Source organism: Tyto alba, unplaced genomic scaffold (assembly GCF_018691265.1).
Source record: "Tyto alba isolate M040663 unplaced genomic scaffold, T.alba_DEE_v4.0 Super-Scaffold_2, whole genome shotgun sequence".
NCBI classification, from domain to species: domain Eukaryota; kingdom Metazoa; phylum Chordata; class Aves; order Strigiformes; family Tytonidae; genus Tyto; species Tyto alba.
In genome coordinates this window covers 57,124,310-57,145,612 of record NW_024881282.1, presented here as the reverse complement: position 1 = coordinate 57,145,612, position 21,303 = coordinate 57,124,310, and the positions used below count along the sequence as shown (strand labels likewise).

General features: G+C 37.9%; 1 protein-coding gene across 8 annotated transcripts in view; it reads left to right on the top strand.

Annotated features, from left to right (window-relative positions):
- TMEM117 (transmembrane protein 117) overlaps positions 1-20,025 on the top strand; it is a 218,666-nt gene extending 198,641 nt beyond the window's left edge. For all 8 annotated transcript variants that reach the window (XM_033000018.2, XM_042793392.1, XM_033000015.2 and 5 more), the window contains 2 exons: positions 9,547-9,676; positions 19,048-20,025. In XM_033000018.2, the coding sequence (XP_032855909.1) occupies positions 9,547-9,676; positions 19,048-19,688 (771 nt within the window). In that variant the 3' untranslated portion in view covers positions 19,689-20,025. The remainder of the gene's footprint in view (positions 1-9,546; positions 9,677-19,047) is intronic.
- The last annotated feature ends 1,278 nt before the right edge of the window (positions 20,026-21,303 follow it).

Sequence of the window (21,303 nt, the reverse complement as noted above, 5' to 3'; positions counted from 1 at the left end):
GCATGGAGGAGTTCAGGAACAGGATATGTTGCCTTCAGGCTAGAAGTCAGGACACAGAAAATTATTTTAACAGCAACTAAACAGCAAGAGAGGGATCTGGGAAGACCAAATATATTCCATATTACTGTTGTCTCTGAAACAAAAACTTAAGTGCAGACAGTGGTGTTTTGTGAAGTCACCCTTTCTTCTTTCAACATTTGCACACAGTTTCCTTTTTCTTTCCTTATATATTAAAACTGGTATATTAATTAGCACAAGTTATGAGGAGGAAAATAATTTTGGAAAAGAGTTATTACTGATTTTTTTTAAAGGAAATGGAATTTGCACTGACTTGTTTGCAAACCCCATATTTAAATTTATGACACACATTTCTCCCTCCATTCCATATGCATCCAGTATTTTTACTTTCTGTCATCTTCTTAAGCTCTATTAATTTTCTCAGTATCAGTCAAATGCAGCATATAATCCTGTCTTTTTTCTTCAACAGAAAATTAATATTACTGTTTCACTACCTTAATCACAGCAAGTTGAAACCTTCACAAGCACATGTGTAATTTACAATTACAGCTAAACCAAAACAAGTTGGATGAGAATTTCAGACTGACACCATTGGTCCAAACCTGCCACTTCAGATCATGCTTAATACCAAAGGGCAAGTTCATAGTTTTGTTTGTAACTGGCCCCAAATTTTCTCAGAATAGCTGGTGGCAAAACTCTCCAGAGCAAGTATGATCTAAAGGAATTTTGTCCAGAACAGAACAGTTCCTCAGTCATCCATTTCTAACGCTGAGGCAGCTGATTTACTTTCTATCTACAGTGAGCAACATATAGTAATCCCCTTGCTCCAGATACTCTTCATTTCTATAACATCATTTTTATTATGTTGCAAAAGTCATACTAAGAAAGATATATGCTCAGGTATTTTACTGCAAATGTATCCTCTTGGGTTTAGGCAACACTGAAAAACACCATTAAGATTTGAATATCAGACAACAAGAAAATTAATGTATGTGGGTATTTGGAAAAAGAAAGGGACAATATACTTTTTAATGCAACTGAAATTAGCTGGAGACTGTTCCCTTAATGCAAAATTACTTCAGAACTCTAAGTGGAGCTTGCAGTTCTCAGATAGGTACAAATGGCATTATCAGTCTTTACAAATCCTGAAATGCTCCAGATTTCATATTACTGTGATATGGGTATATTTTCCACAATGCAGTGGTATGTATACTAGTGCATATGTATTCATATTGTTGAAGATGATTACATAGCAATGTGTTTAAAATTTATTTTTATTACCCACATCATATTCAGATATTTGGTCTTTTAGGGTACCAGAAAGATTGACTACTCTGTCATGATTTCCCTTGACAATAAGCTGTAGTCTCAGTAAATCTGTAAATACAAGTATTCCATATTATTAGTGAATGTTCATTTCTCCTTTTCACCAGAGAAATGGCTTTAAGAAAGTGTGTTGCTGATGTAGTTAGAAAAACCATTATGATTGACTTGCTGGTCGTTTAGGGAAGTTTTATGTAGGCAACAAGACACAGTTGTTTTGCAGGAGCAGCTTTCTTTGTCTCTTACAGATACATGGTATTGCAACATTACCACTTTATTTAGCAGCTTATCAGACGCAAGAATTAACTGGAAAAGCTCACACTGGTGTTTCTTATCCACATGAATTACCTGATAGCTATTTAGCTCAACCAAGGTCAGACATAAGTGAGACAGTAAAGCAAGAGTAAAAAGGTTACAGAAATTGGAGAAACTCAGAGAGAAAATAGAAGAACATTTACTTTTGAACAGCTTTTTTTTTAATCAGCATTTTCAGCAGTTGAGAATAGCTAATCAACAGACGAGAGTGAGTTACAAAGAATAAGAACATTGCAGTGTCACTGGGATGTATGAGACCCTCATGTTAGCCTAATGGAAAAACTGATGAACTTCCTCCTAGGACACCCTGGGTGTACACAGGCTGTGCTTAGTGATGTCTGCTGCACCTCTGGCGTGGATAAAGTTGTTTCATCTTGCTCCTCTTTGATTCTCATGAGTAAGTAAAACTTAAAGGGTAACTATAAGAAAGAATAATCCTTGAGGATCAGCAGGAACTGATGATTACGGTTGTTCCTGGTCACTACACATCTCAAGGTGTGAGACCTTCTGGTGTCTGTCCTTTCTTGTGCACTAGCTTGTTTTTAAACACATTTTGCTCCTAACGTAACAGAAAGAATGGATAGCCATTAATTCTTCACAGCACTAGCAATATTTGTCCTTTCACAGAACTGGCAGTGGTCACTAAGGACTGAGGCAGTATTGTGCCAGATGATGCTTAAAGACAACCGCAATACAACTCCAGTCCTAGAGCATTCCATTGCTAAAGAAAAGCCAAGAGTTATGGCTGCTTAGACAGGTAGGTATAAGCAATAGTGACTTCATTGGTCAGGATGACAGATAATCCAGGATACCTAATGCATGACATGATCATGTTTTCTCAAAGCAAGGAAGAATTATAAAGGAGAATGAGAAAAGAGAAAGCTCTGCAGCTGATAGGGAACTGCACAGGGTAAATTTTCTTTAAATAGAGAAAAGATTCATAGCCTGAATTTATAAACTGATTGAAGGAGTAGCTGTCATATAGACAGTTTGCACCTAGCATAGTGAAAGATCTGAAGGGATTTGAATATGAAAAGAAGTGGCCTATATTTTATTTGATCAAAGAAAAAAGTGACATGGTCAAAGAAACAGACTAGGAGAATGGTCTTTGCAGTATCATTTCTGTATCAGTGGGGAACAACTGCACTTGTGAAGGCCAGAGGGAAAGGTGCTGGTGTAACTGAACAGCAGATGATGAGAGCCTCGATAAAAACTTCAGCTGTGGGGTTTGATAGGAATTGTCATATCTGTGATAAGTTATGCAGAACAGATCTGCAGTAACGAGGCCCTACCAGGTTGTGAGGAGTGAATAGAAGATGATACTCAAGCTATAGTCACAGGGGAGAGAAAAGGAGAGCCATCCATCACAAATCAGGCACCTGACAGTGATTATAGGCATGGATATGGGTCCTTCGGTGAAATGCAAGCATTTCTTCTTTTAAGTGGTCTGAAATTTTGAGATTACTTTGAGCTTTCTCTGGAAAAGCTAAATACCAATTCGGACATTTCAGTAACAAGGGTCACTGTTTTGAGGACATGCACACAGAGCTTTGTCTAGGCTCAAAATGCATTAATGTGTAAATTCAAAGTGCAGAGACCCAGGGATTTTTTGGGACCTGGGTGACCTGGGAATTGTTGCCTTTAAATAAGCAGAAATGGATAATAGACTAAAGGATTTTGTAATGATTTTTTAATGGAAGGGGTCGTTCAAGGCCATGCACACACATAAAAAGAGGCCACATTGCTGCTTTAACTCTCAAGGAGGGAGTTATTGCTGTCATCATTTTCTCACGTAAGCGAGAAAATGAGCAAGACTTGCACTGGTTGTTCTAGAAAAAGGCCAGGAGCTTCCTGAAGCTAAGGAAATACTGAGGAGGAGAAAACCACAAAGATGCTGGAGAACAAAAGCAATGTTGTGGGTATATCCATGCCTTACATTGCTATATAGCACAGGGATAGCCTTTGTATACATGTGTCTGGTCTTGCAAGCTGTTTTCAGTCTTCTGTCTCAGCAGCTTAGAGCTCAACTGAAACAGTTACTCCACTGTTACAGTGGATTTTTCATATTTTGAATTCTTTAAATCAAGACTAGGAGATAAAATGTATAGCTGTGTCTGCAATTAGGGCCACTAAGCCACAGTTCCTGATGGGGTTTTGTGGTTGTTATTGCCAATAACATTCCAAGCAGGTGAAGCCAAAACAGATGAGCAGATCAAATAAAAGTTTCTGGACGTGAAAAGTATTAATAGATTAGCACTAATAGTACCAACATGAAGCAGAAGGTCTTTTGAAGAATAATGTGTTATCTTTCACTGTGGGAGCTAAGTAGCCCCACTGAAGCCATACAAGTATGCAGGTGGTAATGGTAAGAGTAGATGTATATTTTGTGTTTAGTGAGGGCTAAAAGCCTCAGTCAATCAAACTTTCTTCCTATTTAAGTAATGTATTGACAAGGAACAGAAGGCCAGAAACTGAGCAGTAGATTTGATCTCACAAGTGAGTTCTAGTCACGGCTGCTGACTTCCCTTTCTGTCTATGAATGAAATATTAAAATGATGTTTGTACTTTAGCAGCTCACAGATGCAGAGATCTCAGCTGCAGAGATCACTGCAAGTTGCAGCACTGCAGTGAAGTTAGAGGTAACCACAGAGGAGTTGGGCCTTTGTCTCTGAATTCCAACTGTTCGTTTCTTACTTCAAACACTTGCAAAAATACATAGCCATTGCCTCTCATTAAATTTCCTCTAGCTGTCTGCCTGTCTGCCACGTTCTGAGAGTTGAAACAAAGCTATCTAAGAAATGCAAAGACACCTGAAAATGCACAGTCTTCTACTTTGTAAGTTAAAAGGATTTAAATAAATTAAATAAAAATTGCTATAGGCAGTTTCTGGAACAAGCACACATATACACATTCATGTACACAGTTTCTCAGCTCTCTCCCTCTTTTTTTGTTTATTTATTATTCTGAGGGGTTTAAAGCACAAATGTGTTCCTAGCATTAAGTATAGCATATATCATCACTACTTAAAACAGAAATATTCAGTGTTTGTTTGTCCTCTTTCATGATTACATCTGAACAGTGTTTACATTATTTTTAGTGTTATTTCATATTTACTGTGTACCAAACAGCCTATGTGCTACATTCAAACTGGAGGAGAGATGAAAGTGTGGCACATTTGTTTACCATTAATCGTTACTGGGTTTTGATCCCTGTCCCACCTTCTCTTTGGCAGTTTTCCCTGTGTGGAAAGGGGCTGGTGGCTGAGGGACGTGTGGTTGTGTGTGCATCACCCTCCCAGACAGCTTATCATCCTTGCTGAATCCTGCCAGCACCTTGTCCTGGTCCTCTGGAGTTGGGAGACACGGCCCAGAGCCTGAAATAAAAAACACCAGGCAGCAAGGAGCAATTCTGCAGTCAACCAGGGTTCCCGGTGTTGCCAGCGTGCCCCGACCTTCCTCGCCGGCAGCCAGCCATCAGCCCCAGGGCAGCTGCATGTCCTGGCTTGGGATCAGGATAGGGCTTCCCCAGGCAACGCCTTCCCTTTTCCTCAAGGGATGGCAGAGAAGGGCCAGATCACATCAGAAAGCATGGCTAGGATGCTCAGTTACCATTACTAAAAATATCTTTACTTAAAGAGATACCAAATCAGTGCTGCCAGTTCCACTATAGGGTCTAAAACAAATACCTGGCATTGCTGCAGAGAGTGTATGCATTTTTTTGGCATGGGAAACTAGAAGCAAAGGAAAAAAAATCAAAATATGATGATCTCCTCTTTTGCAGCATCCAGTTTTGTCTGTGCTTTTGGATTTAATGTGGCTGATGGAGGTGCTTCCTTTGCCCATTGCAACACCAGAATGAACCCCTCAGTGATCTTAAATTCATCCTCTGTCTGCCCTTTCCTCATGGCTAGACTGGAATGAGGCAATAACCTCATGTGATTTGCACATCACACAAAACTCGCCAGTGAGGTTAGAGACCCCTGTGCAGCTGATTTAAGCCTGCTGGTTCTGGGTTGGTTTCTTCTTCATACACTGCACAGAGGTATGCTGCTGAACCCCCAGGTTGGAAACCACTGAAGTAGATGAATATTAGAAAAGTGATGCTGCTTGATTTAAGGAAGAAACAATCTGTTCATGCAATATGAGAGATACAAGTATGAGCTAACAGTATGGTCATATGACTTTATTTTTCAAACTCTGCAAGTAGAGATACATTCCAAATACGGTATTTTGGGCTCAGTTCCTAATGAGATTCCAGACATGGCAGAGTACAAGCACCTCAGCAATAAGCATTAAAGCTGATCAAGTGAACTTTGCATAATTATGAACTGAGAACTTAAAGAATGCCGTCTATGTCACTCATGTTCCACAGGTGAGCACAGACTGGTAGCACAGACTGGTAAGAAACCACAGAGAGAAAATACCATGTATGAAAACATGATGCAGACCTTATCTGTGTTCCAGTGAGGGCAGTGGTTAGACTTATGGGCTTGTACATTTGTGCCATTGGTGTACCTATTAACAAATGAGGTAGAATATTCCTACTAGAAACCTTGAATTTCTTGGAAAAATGGTTCTCTGGATATTGCTGAAATTAAGTTGTCTTTTGCTTGTCAGTAAGGAAAAAAATAACAGTCAAAAGATTTTGGACAACACTTTCTTAGAATCTAGATAGCAAAATGGCCACTTTGTTGAGTTTGGATTTGACAACCTGTTATTGGCATTAAACTGAAAAGTTAATAGTCATCTGCTCTTCTCCTGCACAATAATAATACTACAGCTACGTGTCTGCAGGTGATAATGTCACTACATGGACACTAAACACTCACACTTACCAAAGCTGTGAGTCAAATGAAGCCCCAAAGGTTATTTAATCACCTAAATTGAAGCTTCATTTTCCTAAGTGCTGTGGCCGTAGTGACTTTCATGGCAGGCAGTAGGTTTAACTCCTTATTTGTTTCCTTTTTAAAATATTGCTTTCAAATAAATTTTACAATGTTTTGTTCTATTTTATTGATGCTTTTTTATTTTATTTCTGTATTTCCAGTGGGACTGTTCTTAAATAACAGACTTTATAATCACACTGATAAAGGTGTTACATTCAAAATATTATTTATGAGTAAAGAAGAAATATATAGATTATAGATAAAGCCAAGAATTTGTTACTAATATCATTTAAACTTAACATAGTCCAAGAATCATTATTAGTTGACATCTAATTATTACAAAAAATAATACTTCTGTGAAGAAAAAGTTTCATTAATAATAATAATAATGTCAAATTTGTTATAAACACACTTCTTAGTTTCTACCGCTTTTCCTGGTGTTTTGTCCACCCTCCCCCTGCTTCTAAGGATCCTGAAACGGGCAGTTTCAGTCTGGTGAGGGTCAGTGGGGGCATTATGGCACATCGCTGGCATCTGGAGTCCTTTGCTGGGAAGGTTTTGATGTTCATCATCATGATGGTTTCTTTTTCCTCACTCTAGGATCTACCTGGGGGCATTGTTATGTTTGCTAACACACTTTTAAACCTTGCTGTGTCTTCACTGATCTGAAGCTCCATGTTACAGCCAGGTTTACTATACGCAGTGCCTTTCACATATGTTAGATACTTATTTGTTCTCCCTCTTACCTCTAAAAGCAGTTTTGCCCAGCCCCAGATCTGCATTTCTTTAGCTGAGCACCGGTGAGTTATTTATATCTCTCTAGCAATGGCAATACCATATTACAGGGCTGCAAGGTAACAGAGGTCATGATATGATTCCAGCATCCTTCATACAGCATGGGATATATATGTAGAATATGTGAAATAATATACATGTGAAAGGTAGCCATAGTTTGGAGTGTCAAATATGTATTTTTCTAATGGGCTCTCCACTCTAATGGGCTGTCTGTAATAATGTGAACAGTAGCACACCGTTGGGGTTGGATCCCTCTGGTTTGATTTTGTTTTATGAAATATTTTCCAGTCTCAATAGTTGTTTGCTAAGACAAATAATACAGTCAATTGTACATCTGACAGAGCTGGCATTCTAGTTACTCATTATCGGATAATATTCATACAGATCAGAAAAAATGCTGAACTTTCTTATAAAACTGAGATGCAAAGGCACAGTCCAAGACAAAATTCTGAACAGTGGAATTTTATATGTATATCATCAAAAGGCATAGTAGAAGCATTAGGGCAAGGCAAGGCAAGGAGGCTGGATTTATAGTCCCATGTTTACTTATTTCTAATGTAGACTCCACAGCTCTCCATTCATTTATCTTCAGGAATATGTAATGCATTTATTTCTGGGTGAAAGTATGTATGATTTAACATGAGACACCAGTCCAAAGATGTACATTAGATACTGTGAACTGAGAGCATAAACCCATAAAATTTTTATCTTTGGGCACTTTTTGAATGTCTACCGTCTTCAAGGGAATGTTTCCAGATGCAGTGTAAGGGATTGTGCAGCTGGGCAGTTATTACCATGCCTCATGACCAGGAGTGCATGCATTGCATTAGTGATAAGGCAAAATGAGAGCATCCTTATTTACCTTATCTTCTGCATCTGTAAATTGGCACTTTCTGTATCGCTGCGAATATTGAGAACCAGGTACAGAGCGTCAGGTTTTCTCCTTGCTTGTACTCCTATTAATCCATTTAACTCAGTATCACAAAGAGTTAGCACAAATCAGCTACTGTAGGTGTTTGGGCCATGCTATTCCCTGCTGATAAAACTGTTCCATTTCTCTTCCACTGTAGAAAATGCTGGAGCACTTAGCAGTTCTTGGAAGTTACATAGAGCGATTTATCTTTCAGAGATGATTCTTAGTTTTGAATAATATTTTTTTTTTTCATTACCCTGGCAGGAAACTTTCCAGCTTTATAAAACTGAAAAAAAAAAAAAAAAAAAAAAAAAAATTGATTCTCTTGGGGAGATGGCTGCACTGGAATGGTTTTCATATGAAGGAAGCAGAAGTCACTCACAGATTTCCTCACATTTCAGATTGCTTTATCGTACTTTCAGTAATTCAGGTGCTTGTTGCACTAACTTGTGGGATACAAATCCAGGGGCATGCATGGGAATGGAGCCAATATGTTTTTAACAGCAGATTACCAACATTTTGCAGCGCACAGAGTAACCACTCTGGCAGTAATCTTACTGATTCTTAGCACTATTGCTAGACTTTCAATTTGGGCTCTAATGAGCCATGCTATTATACCCATTTTCAAGTGACTGATGGTAGGTGCAGATAACCAAGTGAAAAAAATCCTTTAAATGCAGCTTCTCCTCAGCTGGGTTATCGCAAGCTACCAAAATATGCATAATGATAGGTAGGAGTTTCCACATTTCCAGCATTAACTTGTCAGCTGAAATACAGGAGTGGAAAAGGCTGTGCTTGGATTGATTCAGGCAGATTATGCTGAAGAGCCTGCACTTGCAGGGAGTGTTTATTTAGATGTAATAATGCCAAATACAGAAAACACCCTATAAGTTGAACAAGTAGAATACAGATATATTTGACAATTTCTTACCTGTAAACTGTTTGCCAAATTAGTAACAGAAGTCATAACTAGTATTGCAAGGTTGCTATATAGGTATTCATATGCTTATACTGTTTTGTATTATCAGCTGGTACAGTGGGTTCAATATTGTCATTCTGAAGTGAACTTTTAAACACATAATTACATGGAGCAGATGTAAAAATCATATTGTAATATCTAATATAAACAAGTTATTTTATTTCAAGTGGTTCAGTCAAACTTAAAAGTAAGAAAATCCAGTAATGGGAGGCTTAAAAATAGAACCTTTCCCTTTTATTAATTTAAGCCATTTTAAAGGGCAGAAATATATTGTGAAAGCTTATATTTAGGCTCTTACTTTTATTTTTTTTTTGCCAGGACTGGGAGTTTCCACATTTTATGGGTGATGTTGAAGTGAATCTTCCAGGCTTGCCATCTGCACACATGCAGTTCAAAGTACCTTATTTCCAAAAGATCTTCAAAGAGGAATATCACATACATATAACAGGTATGTAATCTTACAGATTGTGACATAGTTACACAGTGAACTGCTTCTGTGTAATAAATGTACACTAACATGTTCTTAAGCACATACTTTGTGTGTCCCAGATTACTACTTTTCTATCTGTTTATCTGTCCATACCCATATCATCCGTATATAAACATCTCAGGGAAATGAGGAACCTGTATCTTACAAATCAGAGAGACCTGCTGTTTTTCATGGATTTCAGCGACTTTTCATGACACTAAGTAATACCTAATGTAGCTTCAGAGATCTTTTTTCTAAAATTACCCTCCAGGGGAATTAGCAGCTTATTTCATTTCCAAATCTTTTATGCTTTCATGATGCCTTTGCTATGATTTATGCTAATATCTTTTCATAACTTCAGTCATTCTCATCTGGCAAAGGCCACTCATAACCATACTTCCATCAGTCATCTAACCAGAAGCAGACAGTTAAATAACCTCAAATAAAAAAGAATTGCAGTTATTCAAATGGATGGTACATATAAAGTACCTGATCCTTGCATACAGTGAGATAGTATTTTAATAACAACAGGGAATTTAAAAAAGAAGAAGGTTAAATAGGGATAAATATTTTGGTTTTACCTTCAAGCTATGCAGAAGGAGCATAGTTCCTCTCTCTAGATCAGGAAGAGTTGGATAATAACGGATAGCAAAAGAATGCATGTGTGAATTGACAGGGGTCTTTAACTGCTAATATAAACAGCCTCAGCACATGATACTATACAGGAATAAGATAGATGAGGGCATCCAATGGCACAGCCATATGAAACTCCTGCAGAGCAGGGACAAAAGGAGCATTCAGAGATATTACAAAGGTAAGGCCAAGAGCTAGCAAGTGAGTCACAAGCTCACCAGGCAGCAAAAGGCAAGGAAAGAAAATGTGCCGAGGAGGAAAGCATGATGAGCCCAGGACTCAGTCGAGATAGACTGAATGAGGCCTCAGAAAAGGCATTTTCAGCAGAGAATGTAGAAACCTGAGTGATGAGATTGAAAAATAGAAAAGAAGAGAAAATGAGTGCAGAAGTTACCTGCTGGATATTGAATGAAGGAAGGCGAATGGGCCAGTAAGAAGTACAGATAAAGGGATGGAAAGTTTTTCAAAATTGGATGTAGGTGACCTGTTGGAATACTGAGAGCAGCCAGCCAACAAGAAGAAAGAGCTGGGTCACAACTGAGGCCATTCAAGGCACTAGTGGTTTATGGAACAGGATGAAGTAAATGACCTCATGGTCAGTGACTGGAAGTTGTAGGGTGAGAGGAGATGGGATGTGTACATGATGAACACATTTTTCTCTCCCAAGTGAGCAAAAAGGGAAAGGAGAGGAATAAAAGAGGATAAGCATCAAATATTTTATGTGAATTACAGGCATGGTATTCAGGGGTAATAGAAAAGATTCTTTTTCTACTTCTCAAGTCTAAGGAAGAATTTGGAGGGGCTCAGTACCACAAGGCTCCCGGATGTCCATTGTATAAGGAGAAGTAGTGGAATGAGTGCACAGAGGAGCATGAACAATGACTGAGGCGTGGTAGGGTGGGCTGCACCATCAGGTACAGAAACTCAGGTTATGGTTAATATAGATGAAAAACAGGGGGTGGTAGAAGAGGTACTGAAGAGCAATGAACAGTTTTTCATTGTAGAAGAGACAGGGATATTGATGATAATTGGGGAACAACAAATAATAAGCAACAGCAAAGAACATAAATTAGGGATCAGAAATACAACTGCTAGCAGTGCTACTGTTTGAAAACAGACTAACGGAGAGAAACCAGTATTTATGTATTGTAGAGTCTTCTGCAGAGAGGACTGGAGGCCTTTCTGATTTTCTGGCGAGAAGGTATTCTGATAATGAGGATGAGCTAATGAATAGGGACTGAGGAATATTTTTCCCTGCTCAGCATTAACAAGATCCATTTATTAGATTCACTAGACAAATCAATCCATTTGACTGCACATCACGTACTCTGTCTACTGAGTGCCTGTTTTATCTCGGTGCTACACCACCCTTTAGGAGATCTAATAAACAGCCATAACACATGGCACAAGAACCTCCCTTTGGGTAAGTTTTGCTTGAACCATCTGTTCTTGCCATCAGCTCTTGTCTTAGGTTAGGGTATCATCTTGGATCATTTTCAAGCTCTCGTTATTGTGTGGATGCGTAGATACTTGTAATTTTCTACTCAAATTAAGGATCTAATAAGAGAAAGAAAGAACTGGTTCAATATATATATAACAAGATGAATGTAATCCTATCTAAAGTGAGGGTAGAGAGTGATGCATATGACTGCAACTGTAGGAGATGACATCTGATAGAAGACACTGATAATGGCAGGAAGCCTGTTGTATTTAAGCCCTGCTTAATTCATGGGATCCAGAATGTTAAATTTATCCATAGTACTTCTTTTTAGTAAGAAGCAGGAAAAGAAGACTAAAGCCTAAATATAAGTTATTTTAGTACTTGCTATAGGGAAAAAGGCAGGCTGTAAATCTGTGACCTGTGCCCTGATTTGTAGAGACTGGAAATCCTTTTATCCCAAATAGCAAGGAGAAAGAAAGCATGGCTGAAATCATATTTACCATCTTTCTCCTGGCGAATTTTGTTCTTCATAAGGTCTTTTACAGTCTGTTACCGTTTTGGTCACTGTTGATTGATATAAATAAGAGCAGTCCTAGGACTCCCCTGAGCAGCCATATTTAGTTCTGGGTTGCTCTAATGAGCAGCGGTCATACAAAGAAGCATGTCTCATAAAGGGACATTCAGAGGAATAAAGGACTTTAAACCACCTTTCTGTTGGTGTGTGCTCAATGGCTTCATGAAAGTTCTGTACAGATGAAGAATTTCACAGTTACATGTTCTGTGTTGCCAACTCTCCTGGTTTTATTACAGGTCTTAAGACAGTTGATATTTTTTTTTTTGCTATTTTGACTTAAAGTCTTAGCTCCTGAATTCAGTGACTACATAAGAATTTCAGCTTTCATTCAGCTTTCATAAAATAAAGATTATGATTTCATAGGAAAAAAATGAAGTGTTGTTTATGCATAACTCAGTGTCTAAAAAAGCAGATAAATAGAACAGTGCTAAGTGTATTATTTTTAACCCATCTTGCTACTTTATACTAATAACATGCTTTCTTAGGCCTGACTTGTGATTTCTGAATGTTGTAAATTGGCAGTAATATTGAATTAACATCTGCAGCCTGTAGCTGATATGCTTCAGTGTAATTTTAAATTTACTATCAAAAGTATATCCTATTTTCACTAGTACCTTGTTTTGCTCAAATTTCTTTGCATCTAGGAACTCCTAGCAAGCATCTACTCAGATTTTTAGCCCATTTTGATAGCTGCTTTTATCTATGAACATTAAAAATAACTTGAATTCCTGCATCTGCTTAACTCATATGGATTTCCCTTGACAGATGGTTTATTGCAAAGTGTGTGTTTTCTTTCTTGGGCTGCTGTTTATGAAAATACACAGTCTATCCTAGTTTCTGTAATACCCAGGGAAATTTGATAAACTTAAAAGTAAATTTTGTTACTTCAGATTCTTTCATGGTTAAGAGGCACTAGGGGACCTGGCTGGTACCCTTTAATAGCAGCACTGGAGATCCAAGAGCATCTGCTGTCAAGTATGTGGATAAGTTTCAAATAAGAAATGTTAAGGTTTGGGTATCAAAACAGATGGGAGATTTTTTTCTGAATGTTTATAAATCTGTCTCTGTGTGATGATCTAGCCAAAATGCCTTTCCACCCAAAGGAGAAATCATCACCTTCATGGTTGGTGAGTGCCTAGCATGGATGGCTTGTGGAGTTAAAACCAAAGTTTATCTAGATTCAGGCCTAGCATCACCTACACAGGGAAGCCTGAGGGAGCCCGTGGGCAAAAATAGAAAGGTTAGAGGTAAAAACAAAGTTGTGTGTGCATATGGATTTTAAAAAACCCCAGAGGATTTGTGGCTTAGTTCAGCTGTGAGTGGTCTGTGTGCATGTATCTAGCTAATAACACTAACGCGACAGAAGATATGAAGAATGTTTGAAAGATACCTGAATGTTTTACAGAAATGCCTGAATGTTTTTAGACACAAATTGCAATTGAGATAAAAGACTAAAGTCAACATTTCCTACATGAGCCTCTGACTGCGGTTGCATAGCATGAGGCCACTTGAGTCTAGCCTTAGTAAGTGGAATTTTCACATTTCCTCTTGACCTCAGCAGGGATGCTGAGAACTGGCTTCTACACAGGATCCATTTTTTAGGACGTGACTGTTTTGTTACAGAGTGGACATACAAAAATAAAAATGCTCCAGAATCAGCAGCTGGTTTGGAATATTTGGACCTGCGAGATCTGCCTCAATTGCCCATTAAATGAGTTGCATGTGGTATTGTGGACTTGTTGCTGAAGTTCTCATAGACCTTACCAGCCTCTTTAAAAATGACTACTACCCAAACATCTTGTTCAGCTGCTAAAAATAGATGCTTTCTGGAAAAAGGAAAAAGAAAAATCCATACTTCTCTCTTGATGAGAAAGCCCTTGGCATCCACGTGCAGTGCAGTTGTTCAGCTTCAGCAGAGAGGGGAGGGTGTTTCTAAGCAGAGTCCCATATAGGCTGGTTTTCAGAGCATGGTCCTGCAACGCAGGTCCAAAATGCCGTAAGTGGAGACCGTTCTAGGGTCAAGGTTTCCCTTCTGATGAGTGTCCTAACCATAAGGGTAACATTCTCCTCAACAGACATGCTTTCTCAGAAAACAGGGTCGTGTTTTCATCCCCAAATAGTGGTTGTAGGCCACAATACCTAGAAAAAGGTTTCACATTTTGCATCACAGCCTCACAAGGACCACCAGTGCATGCTTATGGCTAACTACATACCTGAAATTTTTGTTTGGGGGGATCTTTATTGAATCAAATTACAGTATTGCACCACGTTTCCAAATACACCAAAACAGATTCCTGACTCTCCAGGTGTCATGTGTAGCATGTAAGGACGTCAACACTGTGAAAGCCTATTATTAACCAGGTCTTTTTTGAGACAGCGCATGGCTGAATGGCACAGACTATTTTACCACCTGATTTTCTTCATTGTAACTTTGTTGAAGAGTCTGAGGATAATTCTTTGCAGTTTGCTGAAATGATTGACTAGTTTTCCAGTCTCAAGAGCTGATCTTACTACATCCTTCCATTTCAAATTTTGTCTATAAAAAAATTCACCTGCTCCAGGAAGGTCTAAGTGGTGCCAGGTATATGTCAGTATTCCTGGCCACACAGACCTCACTGAAGCAGAGCCAACCCTAGCACAATAGTTGTACTGATCCTACAGAAATTGGTTAAGAGACAAATTAAATTACTTCATAGTGTGGGGCTCCATTTTCCCATATCACTTTTCATCTGGAATGAAAGTCGAAGCACTGTAAAAGAAATTATAAATACATTTTTAAATAAAATTAATATCTATAGCTTTATAATATATTTATTCTGACTCTTTGCAATACTATAAATTTGAGCTTGTTTATGCGCAAGATGAGAGTTGAGGAGTGATTTTTAATTTACCAAGCTTATTTTCTATGTAAGAATGATATATGACTTAAAGTTTGCTATAAAAAGCGTTATGTTAAAATTAAGTTGCAATAGACAATCATTTCATATACATAGATTAGACACATGTATAATGTTAAAGATTGGTCAGCATAGTAAGTCTCAAAAATTAGTTGCATGGAGAATTGCTATCAAATAGATGTTTGTGAGTGGAGACTGTCAGGCCTCTTGGTTAAGTCTGCTTCAACACATTTATCACTGGCCTAGAAGGATTGCTTAGTAAACTGGACTTATTTGGCTATCACGCCGGCTAGTACAGCAGTAAAGTGCCTGTCTTGGAAGAGGGATAGACAGCAGAGGACACTGTGTTCTACAAAGACACAAATAGTTTCTGTAAGTAACCAAGACAGCACTAACTCCCAGTCATTTTGTGCCTAAGGAGATTAACGCAGCCCTTGGCTACAGGGAATACTGAGTAAGAGTAGGAAGATGTCATTGTGTTCATATATGGTTATAGTAAGACTGTTACTCATATACAGTGTTTGGTTCTGGTGACAACAGTTTTCAAAACAAAAGGAAAAATTATAGAGCTCATCAAGCATGACAGTGATGCAGAGGATGGAAAAATTGTCTAGAAATGAGAAATTTAAGGAGTTTTGAGAAGATGCACTATAGAACAGAGGCAGGTCTGGGGCAGCTAGCTGCCACTTAGACATACAGGATGCAATTCAATATAGTTATGTGGGGTGTCTGCATCCAAGCTGTTTGTCTAAGCACCCGTTATAGTCCACACTGACCCAGCGACCCCAACAGCAGAGCTTGGGGCTGTGCTTCTGCCTGCCTAACTCTGTCTAGAAGCTGAGTGAGGAAGTTTCAAGTTCATGCTTTTTATGAAACAGGAATAATTGAAATGCATATCTCTCTTTGATCAGGTGAGCACTCAAATTCTTAGCGTAAGAGGGGTGAAGCATTTTTTAGACAGATCCATCTTAGAAGAGATTCACAATTATGAAACCACAATGTAGGATGGATGCTACATGAAGCCTGAGATCAATCACCTGGCTACCTCTTTTCATCGTTTTTACTGTTTTCTGCTAGCTTCTTAGACAACTTTTTCACCAGCAGCAGGTTGCCATCTCAAGTCTTACTCCTTATGTGGTTTGCTCTACACATGTTGCATTTAGGACAATGTGATCACACAGGTGATTGCTGGTGCCATCATGCCTAAAGAGGAGGTAGGTCATAGCTCAGCATTGCAATGTCTAAGTTTCCTTTGTCAGTCATACCTCAGACCTACAATCAAGAAAACGATAACTGTAATTTTGCCATTATAAAGGCCATCTCGATGATGCCCCATTTCATTATGCTTTGTACTCTGAGCTTTCAATTGTCTGTTTACTCCCTACATCTTCGCTCTTTCCATGTCTATGTGATGGGAAAGAACGATAGAGGTCTTACGTGAGTTTTCCCCCTTCTACCATCCCTAGGGTCTAGCAGACCATTCTGGAAAGTCACCTGTCTTGGCTCTGCAGAAACACAAAGTACCACAGATAATATTTTGATGAAGCCAATAACAAAAGAAGTGGAAGGGTTCTTTGGATGGGCTTATGATGCATTTTCCATGGAAAAGAATATGGCTTAAGGAGTTAACTTCAGGGCAAAGCAGCAAGGGCTTGCTTTCTAGCTGAAACACAGAATTATATTTGATTACAAATTATTGTTTTAAAAAATGTATCAGGGAACAACCATAATGGAGAAAGGAAGTTTATATATATGATGTTTTCTTTCAAACTGGCCATAGATAAACAGATAATGTTTGTTCCATTGTAATTTGTGTTTAGCCTATTTTCCTGAGGAAATTAAAATTATGTGATCATGTTCTCTGTGTGGGTTGGTCTCACTCTCTCTCTATCCAACACTCAGCATCAAATAACTTCTGAACCCATGGCCAGTTTCAAAAACATTTTTCAGAGGGTGGAAATCTGAAAAATAGGGACATTATCATTGTATTCTAATAAATGGTGGTTAGGTAAAGGAGAATCTTCTACGTTAGTGCCCAGCTGCAAAAAGCAGGGAGAAGTCAGACATTATATTCTGTTTGACAGCAGCCAGTTGATCAGTGAATATGTGTGTCCCAGCCAGCCCATCAACACACACTATGCAAGATATATTCTGTCTCTGTCTGTTGAAAGGTCATACGTGATGGGGAAGCTAGGGTTATTCTAATGGAAAGAAACACACGAAATACAGGGCAAAAATCTGCAGGAAACGGCATTAACCTAGATTGTGCTGTTTATTATTGTATTTCATATTTTAGCATCATTGTCAGTGTCCCGGTGTTGATTTAAGAACCTTAAATATTATAAAATGTGGTGATAATCTTCTAAAAACATAATTTTCTTTAACAGGTCAATTTTAATATTATTAAAATCACAGAAAAAAAGATAGAGGAGTTATTCAGGAATTATGTGAACAGGATTGGCTGCAAGGTCTTTTCAGTGCGGTTTGATTTCTGGATGGTGACAACATAAGAGAATGAACATTCTTGTTCATTTTCACTCTACGTATAATCTAGACTGAAGAGGACTAATAAACAAAATTGCTGAAATACAAGGAGTTACCCTCCTTACCCTCCTGGAGGATTCTGGTCGTACAATTTGAACACTTGACTTTCAGGAACTGGAATCCATTTATTCTTTACAAGCCAATGGCATAAGTCATTTGATTGACACTCTGATGCATTAATTTTCTTTTTCACTTGAAACATACTTAAATGTGATTCCAGCATAGACCAATATTATTCATCACCATCAGGAACATTCCTCCATGAATGTCCTTTCACACAATGCTGAAATGTTGATTTGCTGGGGTTTTGGGTAGTGCCAGTTGTCACTGCACAGGTAAGATCTTAACATCTGTCCAGATAGAATGTAAGAGATGTTCTGACTGTGAAAACAGTATAATTTCTTTTGTTTATTCATAGAATAATTTTGTTTTGAAGAGACACCTGAGTTGATCTGTTCCAACACACTGCTCAAAGAAGGACCAACTTTGCAATTGCATAAAGTGTATCTTTAATGCCTTTTGGTTGCCTGGAGGAAGCACACAAAAGACCAATTTTAAATAAAAGGAGAAAGGTTTCCTCCTCCAATATTGCAGGAGCTTAATGTTAGACTATGAGTCACTCCTTGGAGGAGTTTCTCACTACACAAACTATAGGAAAAGCTGAGATGACTCGCCTCCCAAGACTACGATCAGCCTTGGCTATTTCTCAGGGGTGTAATATCTCTAAATCACAGTTTATCCAGTTGCCCCCACCTGAATATGTCTGCATACCATTGTTGGTATATCAAACAATATATGTATTTACTGTTAAAATTGACATCATTACCAACCCCAAAAACTTCAGTCACTTCAGTCGTTCCTGGAATATAAACAATTCTATCAAATATGGCCTTTTCATGGGAAATTTCCATGTGAATATTTTTTAAGCATGGAATGAATGCTTTTTTAGGTTTATTGAGCTATATCACGTCACCTAGTGGTCTAATAAGCAGGTCACCTACAAACTGCAATGTGAATTCAGTTGATACACTGCTGTGCTTGTGTTACAAAATTATTTATTACATGCCCAGACCTAATTGTGAAATACTAGGGGATATTCATCATAAATCTGACTGTGGTGGAAATTTTACTACAACTTTGCTTTACAGATTAATAAAAAAAATATTTTTCTTTTTTCTCAGAGTAGCTTTTGCATATGCCTGCATTTGTACTGCTTCTAAAATGGATATACCAGATGACAGAACTTTCTTTTTCCAAACAGGCAAATGGTTTAACTATGGAATTATCTTCCTTGTTTTAATCTTGGATCTGAATATGTGGAAGAACCAAATATTTTACAAACCTCATGAATATGGCCAATATATCGGTCCTGGACAGAAGATCTACACAGTGAAGGACTCAGAAAGCTTGAAAGACCTTAATAGAACTAAATTGTCTTGGGAGTGGAGATCCAATAACACTAACCCATTGACCAACCGGACCTATGCTGAAGGAGACATGTTCTTGCACAGCAGATTCACAGGCTCTAGCCTCGATGTCAAATGCCTGGCTTTTATTCCAAGTTTGATGGCTTTTGCTTTGTTTGGTTTCTTCATCTGGTTCTTTGGGCGATTTCAGAAAACTGACCAAGGCATGGAAAATTTAGACAAATCATACACAAGAATGAAACGAAAGTCACCGTCAGATATGGGAATGACACGAGAAAATACACAGGTGTTAGTAGAAGAACCATTAAGTTTTCAAGAACCACATCTTGTATCCATAAAATCAGACTTAAGTGAAATAGTTTTTAATTCTTCTCTCCTAACTTCTGAAAACTTGAATGCACAACTGAATGAACAAGATAGCCCTTTACAGCCAGTTCCAGAGGCCTCTGTCCCTAAGAGTAATCCTGCGACATAGAGGCAAATACCCAGGAAAATCAGTTTAAATAAGCAGTTACTATAAGATTTCAGTTTTACCTTTTGTAAGTTAAGATTTACATAGTGTTTAGAATAAGAAACTCAACCTATACCAAAAGGTGCTCAGCATGCTTTTTCTAGGAATTTTGGTTTTTATTTGTATTATAGTACGTGCCTACTGTATATCTAACATTCCTTTATAGATTGCTTCCCAAAATTGCACAAGCTGTTTATTAATACATTACCTTAACTGTATAATAGTGTATTAGATGATTACTTGCAGGTATAAAATTCTACCGTGGTGGTGCCTTGAGACATTAAACTGTTTTTTAACTCAACACCAGATGTATAGCACAGTTCTTCTAATCTGTTTGCAAAGCTTTTTGTATATGGTTATTTCAAGTATCATTTGATGTCTTGACAGAGGACATAAACACAGTTATTCCTAAAGAAGGATTTCTGTTAGGACATCACAACTTGACTTTGTTATTTACTCATCTGTGAAGCCAGTGACTTTGATGACCAGACTGCAGAGAAGCATGTTGATTACCTTTTCATTTTTGCTGGCTAGCGGCCAAACACAAATACAGATTCATTATGCGGTAAACAGCAGAGTGATAATACAGCATGGGTCACTACTTGTGAAAATATGACTTTCTCCATCAGTAATAGCAATTAGGTGATAATGCCTAATTATATTTTTCCTAATTAAAGATAAACTGCTCCTTGATTAAAAGTTTTGCCCTTCACCTTTTAGAAGCAGAGGTGAAAATACGTGGTCAAAGCAACTCTTTCCATCCTCACACCAAACCTATGCAACATCAAAGAGCCAATGGAGTGATTACAGTAAAGGACACAAAACACATTAAATCCAGTATTTGTGTGGTTCGGTGCAGATACAGTCTACGCATACGTGGAACATACACAGAAACACACCACATACAGACCATCTAGTTTCTCCAAATACTGAAAAAATGTTTAGGGGTCTTAATTAATATAGATCAATAGCTGAATTTTATTGTGCCCTTTTTTCTCCTTCATTCATTATCCATGAATAAGTGTAACCTGGAAGCAGAAACATAGAGAAACTGGGTTTTACTTTTTGAAGGGGACTTTGTAATGTGAATTCCTCTGCTGTATGATCAAACTATATGCAGAAGAAATTGCATACCTAAAATATCAGAAAGACTCTGATTTGCCTCTAATTTAGTTCTATAAATTGTTGTTGCAAGTTACTAAATAATAAGTCATTTTTAAGTCTGAATTATTTCCCTGTCATTTACTGGTGTTGCTGTATTTCGTCTTTGTGACTTTTTTATCTCCGTTGTTTTGATTTATCTGCTTTTAAGTTTTTGGAATGCTGAATTTAGCATGCATAATAGAACTATGCACTTATTAACTGTCACTTGAGAGCCAGTTTTAATAAACATCATTCAACAATTGTTTATCATGAGGCAGGAACATATTCTGTTAGTTTTGCAATTTTTTAAACATTTTACCCAGGCATTGTCCTATTTGAAATGATAAATATTTCTGACACTAAAAAAAGACAGGCAGTATCACAGTAATGTCAAAATCAAATATTTTACTTACGGAACATTTAATATTTCATCAGG